This window comes from Dermacentor albipictus, chromosome 2 (genome assembly GCF_038994185.2).
Source record: "Dermacentor albipictus isolate Rhodes 1998 colony chromosome 2, USDA_Dalb.pri_finalv2, whole genome shotgun sequence".
NCBI classification, from domain to species: Eukaryota; Metazoa; Arthropoda; class Arachnida; order Ixodida; family Ixodidae; genus Dermacentor; species Dermacentor albipictus.
This window is the reverse complement of record NC_091822.1, coordinates 165,201,579-165,218,225: the sequence shown is the minus strand read 5'-3', so window position 1 is coordinate 165,218,225 and position 16,647 is coordinate 165,201,579. Positions and strand designations below refer to the sequence as shown.

The 16,647-nt window shown below is 41.6% G+C and overlaps 1 protein-coding gene across 2 annotated transcripts in view; it reads right to left on the bottom strand.

The window, feature by feature from the left end:
• LOC139056262 (palmitoyltransferase ZDHHC8-like) overlaps positions 1–16,647 on the bottom strand; it is a 35,221-nt gene that overhangs the window by 4,820 nt on the left and 13,754 nt on the right. For both annotated transcript variants that reach the window (XM_070534344.1, XM_070534345.1), the window contains one exon: positions 15,120–15,267. In XM_070534344.1, coding sequence (XP_070390445.1) covers positions 15,120–15,267 — 148 coding nt within the window. The remainder of the gene's footprint in view (positions 1–15,119; positions 15,268–16,647) is intronic.

Here is a 16,647-nt window from a genome sequence, read left to right as displayed (position 1 = left end):
TGGCGTCACTGCCGGAAGTGAGGTAGCAGCACCTGCAATCTTATAACTGTTTGGAAAGTGAAACCGTGCACTCGCCCTCGCATGATTGGTCGGAATGGCGTTTTTGCTGATGAGAGTGCAATTCTGATCATGCGAGGGTAAGTGGACGGTACATGTTGTGAACCATTGGAAGATCGCAAGCTTCCTACAACACATGACCACTAACGGCTTGTATGATTTCTTGATCCAACTACCATGCAATTCTCAATCCGTGGGCTAATGATCCGTAGCCAAGCCAAAGAACACTGGCCATGCAGTCTTCATGCCATTTTGCTTATCATGCGTGTAGTGCTTGAAGCACATGAAATAACGAAAAAAAAACGCAAGTGTAAGCTTACTTAATAGCTAGCAAAAGATTTTCCCTTCACAGAAGCAAAACTTCAAAAAAATATTCAATCTCACTTCTACCTCAGACCCTGCACCCCTCCTGTGTCACCTTAGTGTCTGGGGAATATGGTTACATTAACCATAACTCATGCCTGCCTGTAGATGCAATCTTTCACATAATGACTGCAACAAGGACACTGGGACCATTGATCAAGACACCACCTTGCACTAAACAACACTATAACACCAGGCTTAAGAAATGATGAGGGTCAAATCAGAAGTATTGACCTAAGAAAGCAAAAGAAAAAAGGATAATCTAGTGGTTACCTTCGACAGAATGCATCATTGGCCATGCAGCCACCAGCCATGCACATACACAAGTGTTTATTTTTTCATGAACAATTAATGTTGCTAATATGCAGATCAGCAGCAGCAATTTTTTAGCAATGCTCACATTTCTAAGTATGCAATACAATGCATGCTACAAGAAACCACTAGAAATGTATCAGTGCAAGCAAGGCCAAATACTTAGGCACCAAGATCTCCACCTCAAACTTCCAAGATTCTAGCTCTTCAGCTAAAGCTGCACAGTTAGCCTTTATAGGGGTATACAAAAAGTCCGTTTTGGTGGCAGAGGGTTGGAATAAGGACAAATAACAAGCATCTCTATGGCTTCAGGGCACTACAGTCATAAAAAAACCACAAAGCTTCCCTAAACTGGAATGTTAACTGTGTGCGTGGTCAGAGTTGAATCGAGGCCCTATAAAAAATACCCATGTGCCTCATAACCACTACATGTAATAATCACATATGAAACATACAGGAATCTACATAAAATCTTGTAAATTTCCCATATGTCATGTGGGATTATTCAATATGGGAGTTATGGGACATATGCACTTTTTAGCTAGAGAGGCAGTGAATTGTTATCTGTGTTTGAAAGAAAAGGATGCACAAGAGGTTCAAATTAAGCTCTTGAGAGTGTACTAAGTGATCTTGGAACGTGAATCCAGTGGCAACACAGCTCAGCAGAATAAGCGGATACTCAGTCACACCCATCCTCCAATATTTTCACAGGCTACACGCTCACTCACACTCACGTGCCCTCATACTTATCGGCACTCACTCGTGCATGTTCATAGTTACATTCACACTTACCTGCACCCACTCACGCTCAAACTCATGTACGCTCCCACCTACCGGCACTCACACACATACATGCAAACCCACGGCCACTCCCACTCACCGACAGTCTAGCCATGTTCATATTTGTGCTCCCTCAAAATCAGTCAATTACTTTTGTACATACTCACATTAACTGGCACACACTCTCATTCATACACATGTCCACTCGCATCTTTTGTCGCTCACTAACGCTTGTGTCTCGTGCCTGTGAGATGGGTGCGAAATGAGTATGCCAACCTACGAGTGGCAAACTGTCTCTCAGCGAGACCAGAAGTTACAGTACATACGGAAGTTCTGATGCAGTGGGTGGCTGTCAAAACAATAGCAATGAGCCTGTGCCAGCCATTGGTCAGCACCCAACACACCGTACAACTGCCTGAACATTATGAACACTGCCAACCACTAGGGTTCCAAAGGTCTATTGATGCTCGTGCAAAGGACTTGTGGAAGCCAGCAACATACAAAATGCTGCGGCCACATTCTCAAAGACTTCATCAGCCGCCTCAATGCTACAATTAGGTGTTGGGTGCAACACTGTTACCTACTTTAGAAGTTATGAGAGAACCAGTGGCAGCATGTGAATTTGGTTGCGCTAAGAAAGTATTGCTGTCATGAGGGAAGGTCATGGCAAGCACATTCCAGAATTGAAGTGTACTCCCACGAAGTACGCCTGCAAGGGCAAAATTTTACAAGGAAATATCTTCATTTTCCGATAAAGTTACGAAAACTGATTGAAGTGAAGTGTTGAGAGAAGTTCCCAACCAAAAGTGCATGTGTGGCTCATGACAATGCACTGGCTCATTTCACGCAGGTGATGGTGATGTACACTGCCTTTATGTGTTGTTAAAACTTGCTTTATCCTTCACATTCAGTTGAAGCTGCACCTAGCTACCTCTCTCCCTTTCCTCTCAAGATAAAAATTTCCATTAAAATTGTCTCCACAGTAACTACAAAGTCATTCCTGAAATAAGTTACTCCCAGTCGCTTGAAATAAGACATAACTGCTTTTGGGCATGCTAATGAGAAGGAGGTGGCCTAAAGTGCTGAGCAGAGACAGAAGAATGCATTATCCAACTCTTATGCATGAACCTTTGCTCATTCTTGGCAGCAATACAAGCTTCATGCATACCTTTCACACCATGCAGTCTCCTGTGGCAACCTAAAGTGCTAAGAGCATAAAATAACAAAGCATGATTCTATATGCTACTTACAGTTTCAGTTTACTACACTACTGACTGTTATGTCAATGCCAAGAAACTTCGCATGAAAATCAATTTAAGCCATTCTGGCTTCATTGAGAGCAAGCCGTTAAAACTTGAATATCCAACGCAATTTGAACTAAATTACTATAGCTGTCCTTAACTGCAGCAAAGAAGTTTGGAAGCCTTTGATTAGATCTAGTGGCTCATACAGGCATGGCTGCCAGCACATCACACATCTGTCTGCTCTGTAATCAAGAATTGCAAAGGCAATCTTTGTAGTGCAATAAGCAAATGCATGAATCGGCGACTAATGTGAAGGGCATCTTAATATTTTAATAATGACCAGCCATTTTAAAGGATGGATATGCAAACAACTTAAAACTTGCAATAACTGCACATGTTTAACAAGTGCCAGCTTTTCCTTTTCCCACTGCAAGATGCTTGACCCCATAATGAGGTACTTCAATACTTCTTATCAAAGTTGTCATACGTGTTGTACATAAAGCAACCATAACCACCACTGACAGCCCCACAACCAGTAGTAGTGGTACCAAATTTAGTGTCTGAAGAAACCTAAAGCAGCAAGCACATGGAACACATTTTCAATGAATTTAGAATGTGGTGTTGCCTGGCATCAATGAGTCCATTTCCATTGCCTGATAGCCATGCTTTCACTGTGGCTGAACTGCATCCTACAAGTTGCCTGCATTAATGGGGTGACCTTCTGAAACCTATTTTGACCGAGGGTTGCAGCATGGTCATTGAGCAACTGAAACAAACACACTGACTGCAGGCAACACTATGACAAAAACATGTTGAAACTACACATCATGTGGCTTTAGCTGTGACACACAATGTGTAAAGGGTAACATAAACAAAGGTATATCTTCAACGTTAGTTGCAGCCTTGTAGCATGACAAGGACAAAAGCCAAGCACATCCAAGCATGGCACAAAAATCACAGCCTACGCGTCAGGTTAGAAGCCAGGCAAAAAAAGAAATAAAGCTTCAAACTAACATCGCCAGCAACAATGCATTAAAAAAAAGAAGTATGTGCTAAGTGAAATGCCATACACTGTTAATAAGAAAGACTAACAGAAAGATAAGCAATGGCATCTACAGTGAGTTCTGACCTGGGAAAAAGTGTCCAATCAGACAGGAGTGACATTATATATCTTAAAGAGAAGAGGGAGAGAGAGGGAAAGAGAAGAAAATGTCAGCAGGCTGTAGCTGAAGCTCACATAAAACAAAGACAAAAAAAGGAGTGCTGCAAGAGTGGCATTCCCTGCTTCTTTTGTCTCACATTCTGTGTTAGCAAGTAAAGAGAAAAAGATCCTTTCCAGATATATACAAATATGAGCAAATGATACACCAAAGAGAGCGAAGCTATATGTAAGCAATTTCTCAGACCCTTTGTGGAAGTACTGCAGTTCCATTTGCTGGCTCTAATCACCGACGCCCTAGTCTTAAGCCACTTTGGGGCTCCCACACAAGCCTGCATTACTGGAATATGCTGTCTGCTTTCACCACTGCAGCTTTACCAACTCCTAGTTGACAACCAAAGTGGAGCCAGTAAAATGCGACATGAGCAGCAAAAATTATGGATTACCAGTTAAAACCATGTAAAGAAGTTGTTGCCTATTTGAGGTATATGCAAGCTAACCTTTATTTTACAATTACACATAATAACATCTCAAACAGAAAATTTAGGTCTCTGACACTGATCTTGTTGCTGGGTGTTTGATACCAAGCATGCTGCTGCCCGCCAGCTTCCACCACTATGCAAAAGCAGTTGCGAAACTCCCGTCAACAGTACAATTACATTATATAATAAGCTTTTGCTACTAGCTGAACAATTTTTTTATTTTTGCCACTTGTTAGAACAAAGAACTCCACCTACTGTTGAATCCCATGTAACATATGTGCAATAAACGAACGTTTCAGTTCTTGAATAAATAGGAAACTGCAAAAACTGCTTAGTATCCTCAAGCTACAGCATACTTCCACAGATGGAGGTTGTGCAGGATGCTCTCTGGTTTCCTGCTTCCTAGACAAGCCTAATATCATAATTAGGGCCTAATGACTTGCAGCATTACAAGCTCCACATTCAGGATTAGGAAACAGTCACACTTCTAGAGCTTTCCATTTTCCCCCAAGACATTTATGAGGTTAACTGTTTAATTTGTTTCTTTTTTTGTTTGTTTGTTTAACCTGAGCAGCGACATATGTCAATGGGAGCAGGTGACCTACTTTTCATTTTCATTACATACGTACACATGTGCAGCAAGCCAGACTTAACCGTCACACTTCAGGGGAAATTTTATCTACATTTATATAATAGAGGTCTTGCCCGGGACCATGTGGCAGTGGGTACAAAAACAAAGGGAAGCTAGTGCAATATCAAATCATGATCACTTGTAATGACTTGCATGATGTGTACAACTAAAATAATACCATGTTTAAGTGTTAATATAAGTAGACTCTCACAGGTATACAACCATAAGAACATGAACACATTCCAAATAGTACAACTGTGAAGAAAGCTCAAAATTTTCAATGTACTGATGAAACAATTTTATAGACGAGTTTGCAGTGCTAATGTGCATCCTATTCCCAATACTATAGAAGAAAAGACTGTAGACGAATTATGTAGTAGACTGGGTGCTGAATTGCTCCTCCTCAAGAAAAACATTCTTTACAGTCCCTTGATAGAACATTCACAAGACAATGAAAGAATGTTCACTATAAGGGGCACAGAAAAGTTTTTGTATCAACATTATTCTGCACCACACCGATGCTTGCTAATCTGACCTGTAAGAAAAACTAGGCAAGTTTGAGAAAGGCAAATAAGAGGGGGGGTGGGGTGGGGGACAAAAAAAGAAGCAAATTTTTCAGCTGAACAATTTACTTTGCTTAGACTGAAGAGAGCCCCACAATTTAGGGCCAATGCTGGTCTTTCAATCGATGCTTCCCTATCTTTACCCCTTGACACAGTATTCTGCATAGATTGTTTTTGATGTCTATCAATTTTAGCACGCACTGGCTGGCTCAAAGCCGGTAGAGGAAGGTGCTAAAGAAGAACGACACACTTCTTTGACTAGCTTTATTTTCACTAACAGAGGGCAAATACTCAAAACTTCAAATATTCTATTCGAAAGGCACTTTTAGTATTCAAAATATTTGAACGCACAAAAATTGCTGTTGTCAGTACTTTAAGCAAGCTTCGCTGCAGTACAGACAAGTTAAGCGGTGAAGCATATTTTCCGTGCAGTGAAGCATATCAAAAGTAAGAAGTGAGCACTGTCACAGAGGCCCCTGCTGGAGCTTATGTCTACCCGACACTATCAGCTCAAGTACACGCACACTATGCTGCCTCTTCATGCATCTGCATAACACCTGCCTTCAGGTGGAAACCCCCATGTCTGCTACTAATCTGGCTAAATGGCTAAAAATACTTTCCAAACTACAAATTTGAGCGAGTAGCAAGCTTTGCAATGTATTTTAGATCCTCTTTCTAAAATAGTTGAGTACAACCAGGATGCTTCAATGGCAAAGTGAATTAAAAACCTGGCTTTAGAGGAAGCAAGGAAAGTTTACACAATAAAGAACCTAGATATGGCCTCAACAACAAAAACTTCTGAAGAGGCTCCTTCCACATCAGCACTATTGAAAGACTTTGGTAAGCTCATCAAGTAGCGGCAGTTTTGCTTGCCTGTGGCAGCAATTTTCAGTGCCACAAGCACAAGTTTCAATGAAATATATGTGCATCATGAAAGTTTGAGCCAAAAAGAATATCGATGTGAGTTGTGGTCTAATTATGGTGCCCACTGTTGGCTCAACTTGTGAAGAGATACCTGCCAATACCAGACACTAGTGTGTCCAGTGAGCCGCTATTTTCGGTGTGTGAAGTAACTGTGATATACAAGAGGGTGTTGCTGCTCCCTGAAAACGTTGAGCAGCTATCCTTCCTTGATGCAAATATTAAATAACTGCAGTTATGACACTGTCAAGCAAAAGTGTTGTAGTAGCAAATGTTGTTGAGCTCGAAGCCTAATACTCCTTCACGTTATTTGCTGCGCAATAAACCAGTTTTTTGTTGTTGTTCTTTCGTGCCTCAGGTTGGTGAAAAAATTTCATCTTTGCATAGCAATAGTATTCATATTCGAAAAATATTCAGGTCAAATTGCTCTTGGTTTTTGTTATTCAAATTTGATAGTCACACACCTTTAATGTTTCTATCATGTAGCTCTTCAAGACTACTGAAGGAATGCCACTGCTCCAGGAAGGCCTCTTGCGGGATGTTACACCCACACAAAAGTGTAAGTGTCCACGAAAGAAAGTGATCAATCGAGAACATGACATGAATGGCCAACAACATGAGAGAAATGAAAATCGCGAAACTGTGTAGCATGTGACACGCATATGACAACATATAATTAACTTGAAAAGCACGAATAGTAAAAGCCATGACTAAATAATGTATCACTTAAAAAGCGCTAATACACACAAATGCTATTCTGCAGCAGGCAGCAGAATAACATTTGGCTTGTTTAAATCTCTCGCTCCCTCCCGCATCGTTTATGGCCCCTTCTATTATGCCCCAACTATGCCATCACAGGCACGTATGACAGCCCACAAACGCCAACTATTGGGCAATTGTTCATGATCTTGAATTATACTAGCATCAAACGAGGCACTTTCGATTGTGCTCAAATTTCTACATTGTAGTGGCTCCTTAGCACACGCTGAGGAAGGGAGCCACTCACGAATGAAAGAGCTCTGTGCGACATATTATGTCAGGCATGCACTTACACCCCTCTAATGTTCTGGCAAAACGAAAAAGTCACAATTTAACACAACCTGCCTGTCCTGCCACCACTTTACAAGACGTATGCCTTGAGCGATTACCATAAGTGCACCGTAAAAAGAATAAAAAGAAAGCAGCAACAGGCAGGGTAATGCTACTGATGCAAGCCCAGCTGTGAGGATGTGTTGAGGGGGAATGAAAAAAAAAAAAAACACTGTGCCTATTGTTATGCTTATGTTATTATTATTAGGTCCTTTCTAAAAAATTTATGCAGGAATATACTGATTTAAAGGCATTGCAATCACATCAGTGTGTCCTCAGTTATGAAGTAAAGACATTCCAAGTCCCCTTTAACCCAAGATGGGCCAAACATGATTCCACACCAAGAAAAAGTTCGGCAGAATGTTACACTCCTGCAACATGTGAAAGTGAAAGCCTGCTGCACACTTGATGTGCCGTCTCGCATTTGGCTTCTTCGGATCGTTTTCAACGCTTATTTGCAGCTTTGTGTGCCTGTATAGCGGGGTCAGACTCACAGCAACAACGTTTCTCTTCGACTTTACATTGCACCCTCTCAGCAAAGGATTGAAACGTATGCACCATTCACTTTTACAGTTACGTTCTACAGTGCACTTAAAAGAATATCAAAATTTTTAAAACCACTTAAATTCGGAACTTAGGCATGCAAAATGGGCTTATTATGAGCAGCTTTTCTCAAATGCCACACGGCAGCGTCCTAATAAGACATGGAAGATAATCAATGATGTTCTTGGCCGTAAGACCAAAACGAGCGTTCCAAACAGTATACTTCATGATGGTAGTGAATTAAGAGGAAAGACCCTTGCAAATCACTTTAATCAACACTTAACGCTGCCATTCCTTCTGCTTACCTCCTTTGTGCAGCAACTTTGGAAACAATAAATGCTGGCATTATTGCTGCTAGCGTTTACTTCCAGCCTATCAACGAATATGAAGTGTGTAACCCATTTTATTCCTTAAATAACAGTAAGGCCTTAGACATCAATAGCCTACAATTAGGAGCCATTAAGCACTGCATACCTTTCATTTTTCCTGCTCTTGCTCATATATTCAATTTAACGCTTCAATCTGGCATCTTTCCCCAAAGCAATGAAGTATGCTAAAGTTCCAGCAATTTTTAAAGGCAGTACTTCTAATGACCCAAGCAACTATAAGCCAATTTCAGTGCTGCTTTTGTTTTCAAAGGGCCTCGAGAAAATTATACACTGTCGAATGGCGAATTTCTTTGATAAATTTGGCGTTATAAATAACATACGACACGCATTTAGGAAACACAGATCAACAGAAATAGCCCTACTGTCGATAAAGGAAAATGTAATTAATAACACGGAAAGGAATATCCATACTCTTGCGCTATTTATAGACTTCAGTAAGGCATTTGACTGCCTCAGCCATAACATTGTTTTAGATAAACTGGAGTGTTACGAAATATGTGGAAGCTGTTTATCTCTATTTAAATCTTATCTAATTGAGATTCCAAAGCATGTACGCGAACCGTCACATGTCTTTCGTGATGAACAGATTTGACGTATCACAAGAAAGTGTACTAGGATTTATGTATTGTCTACATCAATGATATTGTAAAACTTAATACTAAATCTCAATTCACTATATATATGCTGATGGCAGCAGTGTCATGATATATGGAAACGATATGCACAATTTAACAGTAGAATGTAATGAACTGCTAGAAAGATTATCTATCTGGTCTCAGCTAAATCAAATTAAAATTAATGTGACTAATAATTATCTTTTGCTCCAAGAATAAGCTGCTCCAGTTAAACAACATCACATTTGAAGGTAAAAAAATAGATACAGTTATACAGTTGACACTCATAAAATTCTTGGAGTTTATTTCTCTTTGCACTCATCTTGCGACATGCATGCAAATTATCTCTGTAAAAAGCTTATTCTGTGACAGGGGTCGTATCACAATGTTGTAATGTACTTCTTATAAGAGCCAAAGTGCTGATTTATAATGAATTATTTAATGCACAGTTATATTACCGCACTTTAGTGTGGTGTACAATGACCAAAACTAACATACACACAGTTCTTATGTTACAGAAGATAATTCGATATGTTGGAAATATGTTACTATTCAAGCATCATAAAGGCATTCCCCTAGGTAGTATAACATTATCCGAATTGATAACCTATACACTTTTTGTTTATTACATAATGCACAATATTTTTCAGAATGTGCTAGGAGCTACATAAAACAATAAACCTCCTTAGAGCGTTGTCGCATTAATGCGAACACGAGGAATCCTGAGATATGGTCAATTCCATAGTTCAGAACACTATAAACATCAGTCGCTAATATATAACCTACCATTCACTTTTAACTAATACAAGTGTATTGAGAATTTTAGTAGGAAAGAACTCCGCTCATACTTTGTTCCCTTGTAATATATCCAATGTGATTATTATTTTGCCTTTGTGTATTTTTATGAGTGCATACAGTACAACTTGTTTAGTTTTCTCAGCAAATGTTAACCTTCTAAAATCATTCTCATGACGCGTTGTCTAGCTGGTGTTAGATTGTCTTGTATACCTAGTATTGCTATGGTAGTGTTGTGTGAAATTCATTGTGCTAAGGCTATTTCAAATGCTGGTAACTCGCCATGATGGAAATCATGTTTCAGCATTTCTGTTCATGAAGAATTCCAGCTATCGCTGGAATTATATGTGAATTATTCTATATGCACACTCACTGTTTGCTGTACTGTACTGTGCTGTACTGCCTTGTCTGGTCTATTGGGTCACGTCAAGCTACTTATGTAGCTTTTAGCCCAACATGACCATCCAGTATGTAAACTGGAGAATAAAATTGATTTGATTTGTTGTTCTGTGTGACATATGGGTGATTTCAATTAATGTATGCCCTGTTCGCTTCACTTTGCTGAGCGCTTGTAGCCTCAGCTTTCAGGGGTATGAACCATTGCCTACGGAGGTATGACTAGACGGCAACGTTTCTGTGTGTTGTATGTGTGATTCCAACGAATGCATGCACTGGTACGCTTCACTTTGATGAGTGCTTGTAGACTCCGCATTATGAGGGATGAGCCATTGCGCATTTTGCTTGCATGAACCATTGTTGATGATGCTAGTTTTAGTACCACTGGACCTGATGACACGTCTTTTTCAAGGCCATCGGGGTATGAGCGATCTAAGGCTTCTGCCTTAAAATGAGAAATTGTTTGCTTTTATTCGCGATAATGGACAGTACATTAATACAGAGAATGCAATAAGATGTTGACTGAAAACTTAATTGGTAAATGTTTGCAGAAGCATCCACAAATTAAATCTCGGCCCAGCGTATCGCAATGCTAATACAGTCGATCCCAAATATACTGAACCCGGATATATCGAATTATTGCCTATATCGAACCCTTGAAAAATACCCTTGAGAATCCCAAGCAAAAGTATAGCGCTATTGTTCGCGTATATAGAACTCCCGTGCACCAGCATATCGATGTATCGAACTCCGTGCTGAACTGCGCCCCAGCAAGTGCGCTTCTCCCACCTTACCTCACCCCTGCAAGTGCGCTTCTCCCATCGCATCACACCCCCGCAAGTGCGCTTCTCCCATCGCATCCCATCCCCGCAAGTGCGCTTCTCCTGACGAAGCTCTCGCGATGTTTTCGCGATCTCACGCGCGCCACCCCGCACACTGAGAAAGGGGCGTGTGGGTAAAAGGCACGTGACGAGGATCCCTTGGAGTGCGATTGGGTGTGAAAGAGAAGCGGGAGGAAGAAACCACGCTGACCGCAGACGCCCGTTTCCTGTGTTTTGTGGCTGACACCGCTGGCACAGCGAGAGCAACGATGTCAGTGCAGCTTGGCTTTGTGGTAGTGCGGAGACGCGGAGCGGTGCATCTTTCAATTCGCTTTGTTCCTTTTATTCATGAGGCCAACGCGAAGGCTTGAGACTTGTGTGGAGCACCGCATTTTTCTTTCAGCTTTTGGCCTGTGTTCTGGAGCCATGGCCGCGAAAAAACACAAGAATTTGGATTTTTCAACAAAGGTGAACATCATTCGACGGGTGGAGGCTGGCGAGAAAAAGTCGTCGGTCGCCGCGGCATTCTGAATTCCTCGCTACACCCTGAGTACGATCCTCAAGAACAAAGCCGATGTTAAGCTGAAGGCAGTGCAGTCCAATTGCCCGGGAGCATGTCGTGTGCGCGTCCCAACCTTTGACAATGTCGAGAAGGCATTGAACGCCTGGTTTTTGAAGACGATGACGCTGGATGCCTGGACAGCGAATTTCACGAGCTCTCGGCATTCCCAGGCGGCGTCACAGCACGCGATTTCGTCAGCGCTGACGACAGCGTGCAAGCTGTAGCGGATCGCGCTGATACGGAGATTGCGGCTGACATCATGGGTGATGAGGACGCAGACTCGAGCAGCGGCGAAGGTTCTGACGAAGAGGACCAACCACCATGCACTGCACCTGAACTTGCATCAGCTTTCAGCGTTATTCGCCGCTGTTGTGGCACAATGGAAGGAGCTGGCCTTTCTCATTTGGACGCTGTCAAGAAGCTTGAGGACAGCTTAATGGTGGTGGCTTGATGGTGCAAAAGAAAAAGCAAGCAAAGGTCACAAATTTTTTCCGCTGAAACAAAGTGCTCTAGTGATCGTGCTGTGTTTTTGTGCACAATTCGGATGTTCCTACTATCCGTTGGTCAAGCTGGTGCAGGACAAAGTCAGTCCACACCACATAGCATGCGGTGTAAAAGGCAATCTTTGATCACTAATAACTCCACTTCTGCTGAACACATTGAAGTACTTACTGCTGCAAAGTACTTCTGAAATAGTATATTCAACTTGCATTTCTCGATGTTGATAAAAAGCGGTTCAGGACTCTTTTAAGGAACGCTGCAACCATGTTTGTTCAAATATGAGAGCCCTCTGATAGTATGTCCTACAGATTCTAAATGTTTTTTCAGCGTGTTAAGAAAGTGCTGCAGTGATCCTTTAAAGGATAATTAGGACATAAGCGCTTAGCAGCGAAGACAACATTTGGCATAGGAGAGTTAGATAGGTAAAACATTACAAAGATAAAGAGAGCATGCTTTCTTCCAATGTAAATCAAACAGTAGCTCCTGCCATGGTATGCTATTTAGTCCTCGATACAGCTGACAATTATTCAGATTTGTAAGGCAAGTTGGTACATGTCAGGACGCGCGGTAGCAGATAGGTGCCACAGCATGAACGGCACTTTAGTAAAGGCCAATGGCAACAAAATGTGGGAGATTGTAGAAAAGGATGCGTACAGATAGTGCAGATAAGGAGCGGCCTTTATACAAAATTTAATGTTTGTAGTACGAGAGGACATGTTGTGAAAAGCTTGCAAAAATGAGACGTTTAGACAAGACAAGACAATGACACAAGTAAACAATGCCGCCACCACATGCCAGAAATTATTGAGAATCCAGAAAGCTGCGAATCTGTATGGCGTGTGGGCATAACCTCCGACATTATGTGAAGCTTGTAGCAATCTGAAAATCTAGGGAGCCATGTTCTGGTATTTGCATCATATCCGCTAACCATCAGGTGCCCGTGTCATCTGCTTGGGTTAGTAATAAAACTACACAATTATCAGCCCTGTAGCTTTTGCCAAGATTACTTCAATAGTATATACTGCTCATTTACAGCCAATTTAGCCAACGTGAAATTTTGTTGCAGTGGGCCCTTAAACTTTGGCTTCTGCACAGGTGGCTGAAAATGAGAAAAACTATAAAGACACCGAGCAAAAGGCTATTGCTCTTAGCAATTTTTCTAAATAAGAACAAGTTGAACGATGATGCTTGCACTGGCTGAAAAATGTTCATTGCGGCTAGCTTGGCAGCGCTGCAGTGAAGTTTTCACTTCTGCTTACGTCACAGCCAAGCTGGAAAACAAGAACATGACATGTTTGTAACGCTACTTTGTTATGAGTTGAGATTTGTAAATTCATAAAGCTGAGCTTATGAGGCTGACAATTTCATAAGCATTGACGAATTCCGAGCATACGTCCATAAGTTCCCAGAAATTGTTTTTAAGATGGACCATGTGTTTTTAATGTGCATGTTAAAGAGCTCCAGATAGTAGAGACTATAGCGAAGGCCCCCATCACAGTGACACTCAACCCACAAGTTGCATCTGGGTATTAAACCTCATCACTAAATTCTCAATCTCTACTCCCGACATGCTGTACTCCATAATTAAACTTTCAATAACTAACCTTCATGTGCTGCTAATAACATGTTTTATTTGCCAGGTCATTTGTTGAGTGCAACTGTTCGAGAACAGATGACTGTTAGGAAAGCCAAGAGGCATAAATAAGCAATGCACACTGACTAGCATCATACCTATTCTAGGAGCTATCAATGTGACACACCCATTCACAACAGTCCGTTGTTTCACCTAGAAGTTCTCGAGAAATCAACTCTGTATGCAGGTAGCAGCATGACGGGAACATGCCCTCACTGAGTACACAGGTGCGGTAGCCAAGGGTAGCCCAATGACAAACAGCAACGTCGTAAGAAGACCAGCTAGTCACAAATTCTCTATAGCAAGGCAGTTTTAAGAAGTCACCAATAAAACAATATGAGGCATAGCCTAAACTGCACCAATACCACATAATACAGATGATGGAGCTTGCCTCATGGTCCAAATGCTCTGCAAACCATGCTAAACGTGCAACCAAAACTACCAAGATTCCTTACAAAATAAGCCATACTTTCTCCAATAAAGAGTGTTGGCCGAACTGCGACTAATGTCAATAAATCTACTAACAAATGAATGCAGTGTCAGCATACAAGTCAATCAAGCCTCGCTGGAACACAACAAAAAACACACCTTCCCCATGAAGACACATCCAGTTCAGAAACCTTAAAAACAGTAACTACAAAGAACAAACTTTAGCAGGAATTCCCACGTAGACACTGCCCTGTGTGAGCGCATATTTCTGGCCTCATTAAAAAAAAAGAAAGTCACACTGGATCACGGCTGCCTGATGGCATCTCTTCATGCGAGGTTCTAGCTCCGTAACAAAACACCATAAGGATTCAGGTAATCAGTTCTGCTCATCCTCTCCACTAAAACCAGTGAAATAGATGGTGTCCTTTGGCTAAACAGCAAGGGTTAGGAGTACTTGAGATAATAAGGCAAGCACTTAAGGCAAGCACTTAAGGCAAATTAGTACCTCTCATGTTGTACAAGGTGAACAAAAGAGAAAAGCAACAGCTTCAGAATATTCAGTCAAGCATGAATGCTGTAAGCGGGATAAAAAACTGATTTCTGTCTCACATGGACAGGACTCGACTCAAACAATGCTCGTGCATGCTTCCAGATTTGAAAGTACAGCAACTGCCAATTCACATAGTGGTGGGTCTGTTGCCAGTTTGGTGTGAGGTGTCAATGCCAAAATGCCAACCAAAATACTTTCTGCGTACTAGTCATTAGACAAAAACAGACACACACACAAACCAGATAGAATGAGACCAATGGACACGGTGGGTGGCCCACCACTGACCTTGTTGTATGCATTGCCCATGGGGCTACGCATGTTGGCAGCATTGTTGTCCGTGTATATTTTCACCTGGTTGTCATTCTTCTTGAGGAGGTTGGAACAGGGAGGAGTGGCTGCCGTCTTTTTGGCCTTCTTCCGGTGGCTGGCGTAACTGAGACAAGGAAAATGAGATGCCGATTGTTAGGAATGATGTACCGACAACCTTAGCTACACAGGTGGCCTTGTAGTGTTATCTTTAAGGACATCTTGCAAAGCCTTTTATAAGAAGTGTGGAATGTGCCTGGCGTGGATGGCAATACTTCACAAATCTGTGTGCAAAAAGTATTGTAATGCTCTTTGTACGAGTGGAGTCAATGCTAATTACATTTTGCAGCATTCCGCTCCTTTTCACTGCTCCCAGTGCGCTTGAACCAGTGCAGCTGTGTTGAAGAAAAGAGATGCCTGTGTTGCTCTGTGCTTTGGTACATGCATGGCCTTCAAATAACTAATGCATAATTAAGACAGTGTTGCTAACCAATGAGTGGAAACAATACCACTGTGCTGATACTTCAGCCTTCAAGATCAGTCATTCCAGTGTTCTTGGAGGCCAGAGTACTGGCACAATGGCATTGTTTCCCACCATCGGATAGTGTCAGTGCCTTATTACTAGTCAATGACTCAACCACTTTTGCTTCCTTTTCAAAGTGAAAATAGCAGACAGGATGAAAAGCTGAAACTGCTTGACAAAGGTCCTGCCCCCAAGAATTATTGATTTTTAGTTGGGTGGGAGGCAATGCTTGGTAGTGGTATGTAATGAAATCCTGCCAACAGTAACTGCATGTATTAACGCATCACACAGTTACGAATGCAAACACAGTTGACGATGGCAGAAAATTAGGTAATGTGATGAAATTTGGGAATTTGCAGTTGTCAGGTTAGACAGGAGGAACTGAATATTGCTTGAAGGGGCCTTCGTGAATAAGGCTGCTGCTGCTGATGATGCTATTATTGCATAACAAAAGCGCAAAAAGTGGTGAGAATTTCAAGACATCAGAGGAAAGAGTGCACGCACAGCCTTATGAGTGAAATTAAAGCTCTCCTGCTCAATGCATAGGACTGATACTTGGCTCAGGTGTGTGTGTGGGAGTACTGTCTAGCTAGGCAGGTTTGTCTGCCATGCTCAAAAGTGTTGCAAGGCCTTTTTTTATTTGAATTTCTTCATCTGAAAACAAAATTTGGACAGCACTTCAGTGCGTTGGCCACAATGCCATAGAATGAAAGCTGTAGGCTCGTTGCGAAAAACCAGCAGATGTTGAAAAAAAAATCCTTACTCTCTAATTCCGTCCGACTTGGAAAGCAGAATATTTCACGCATTGCGGAAGATTGTGAATTAGGTTAAATTCACACACATTAACTGTATTCTCAAGAACCAGCTGCCCTCTTGCTTAAAGGGACACTAAAGTGAAAAATGATTTCTTCTGCATCAGTAAATTACCTTTCTACAACATCGAAAACACCACTCTTACAACGATAAGACGTTTGGTAAGCCAGA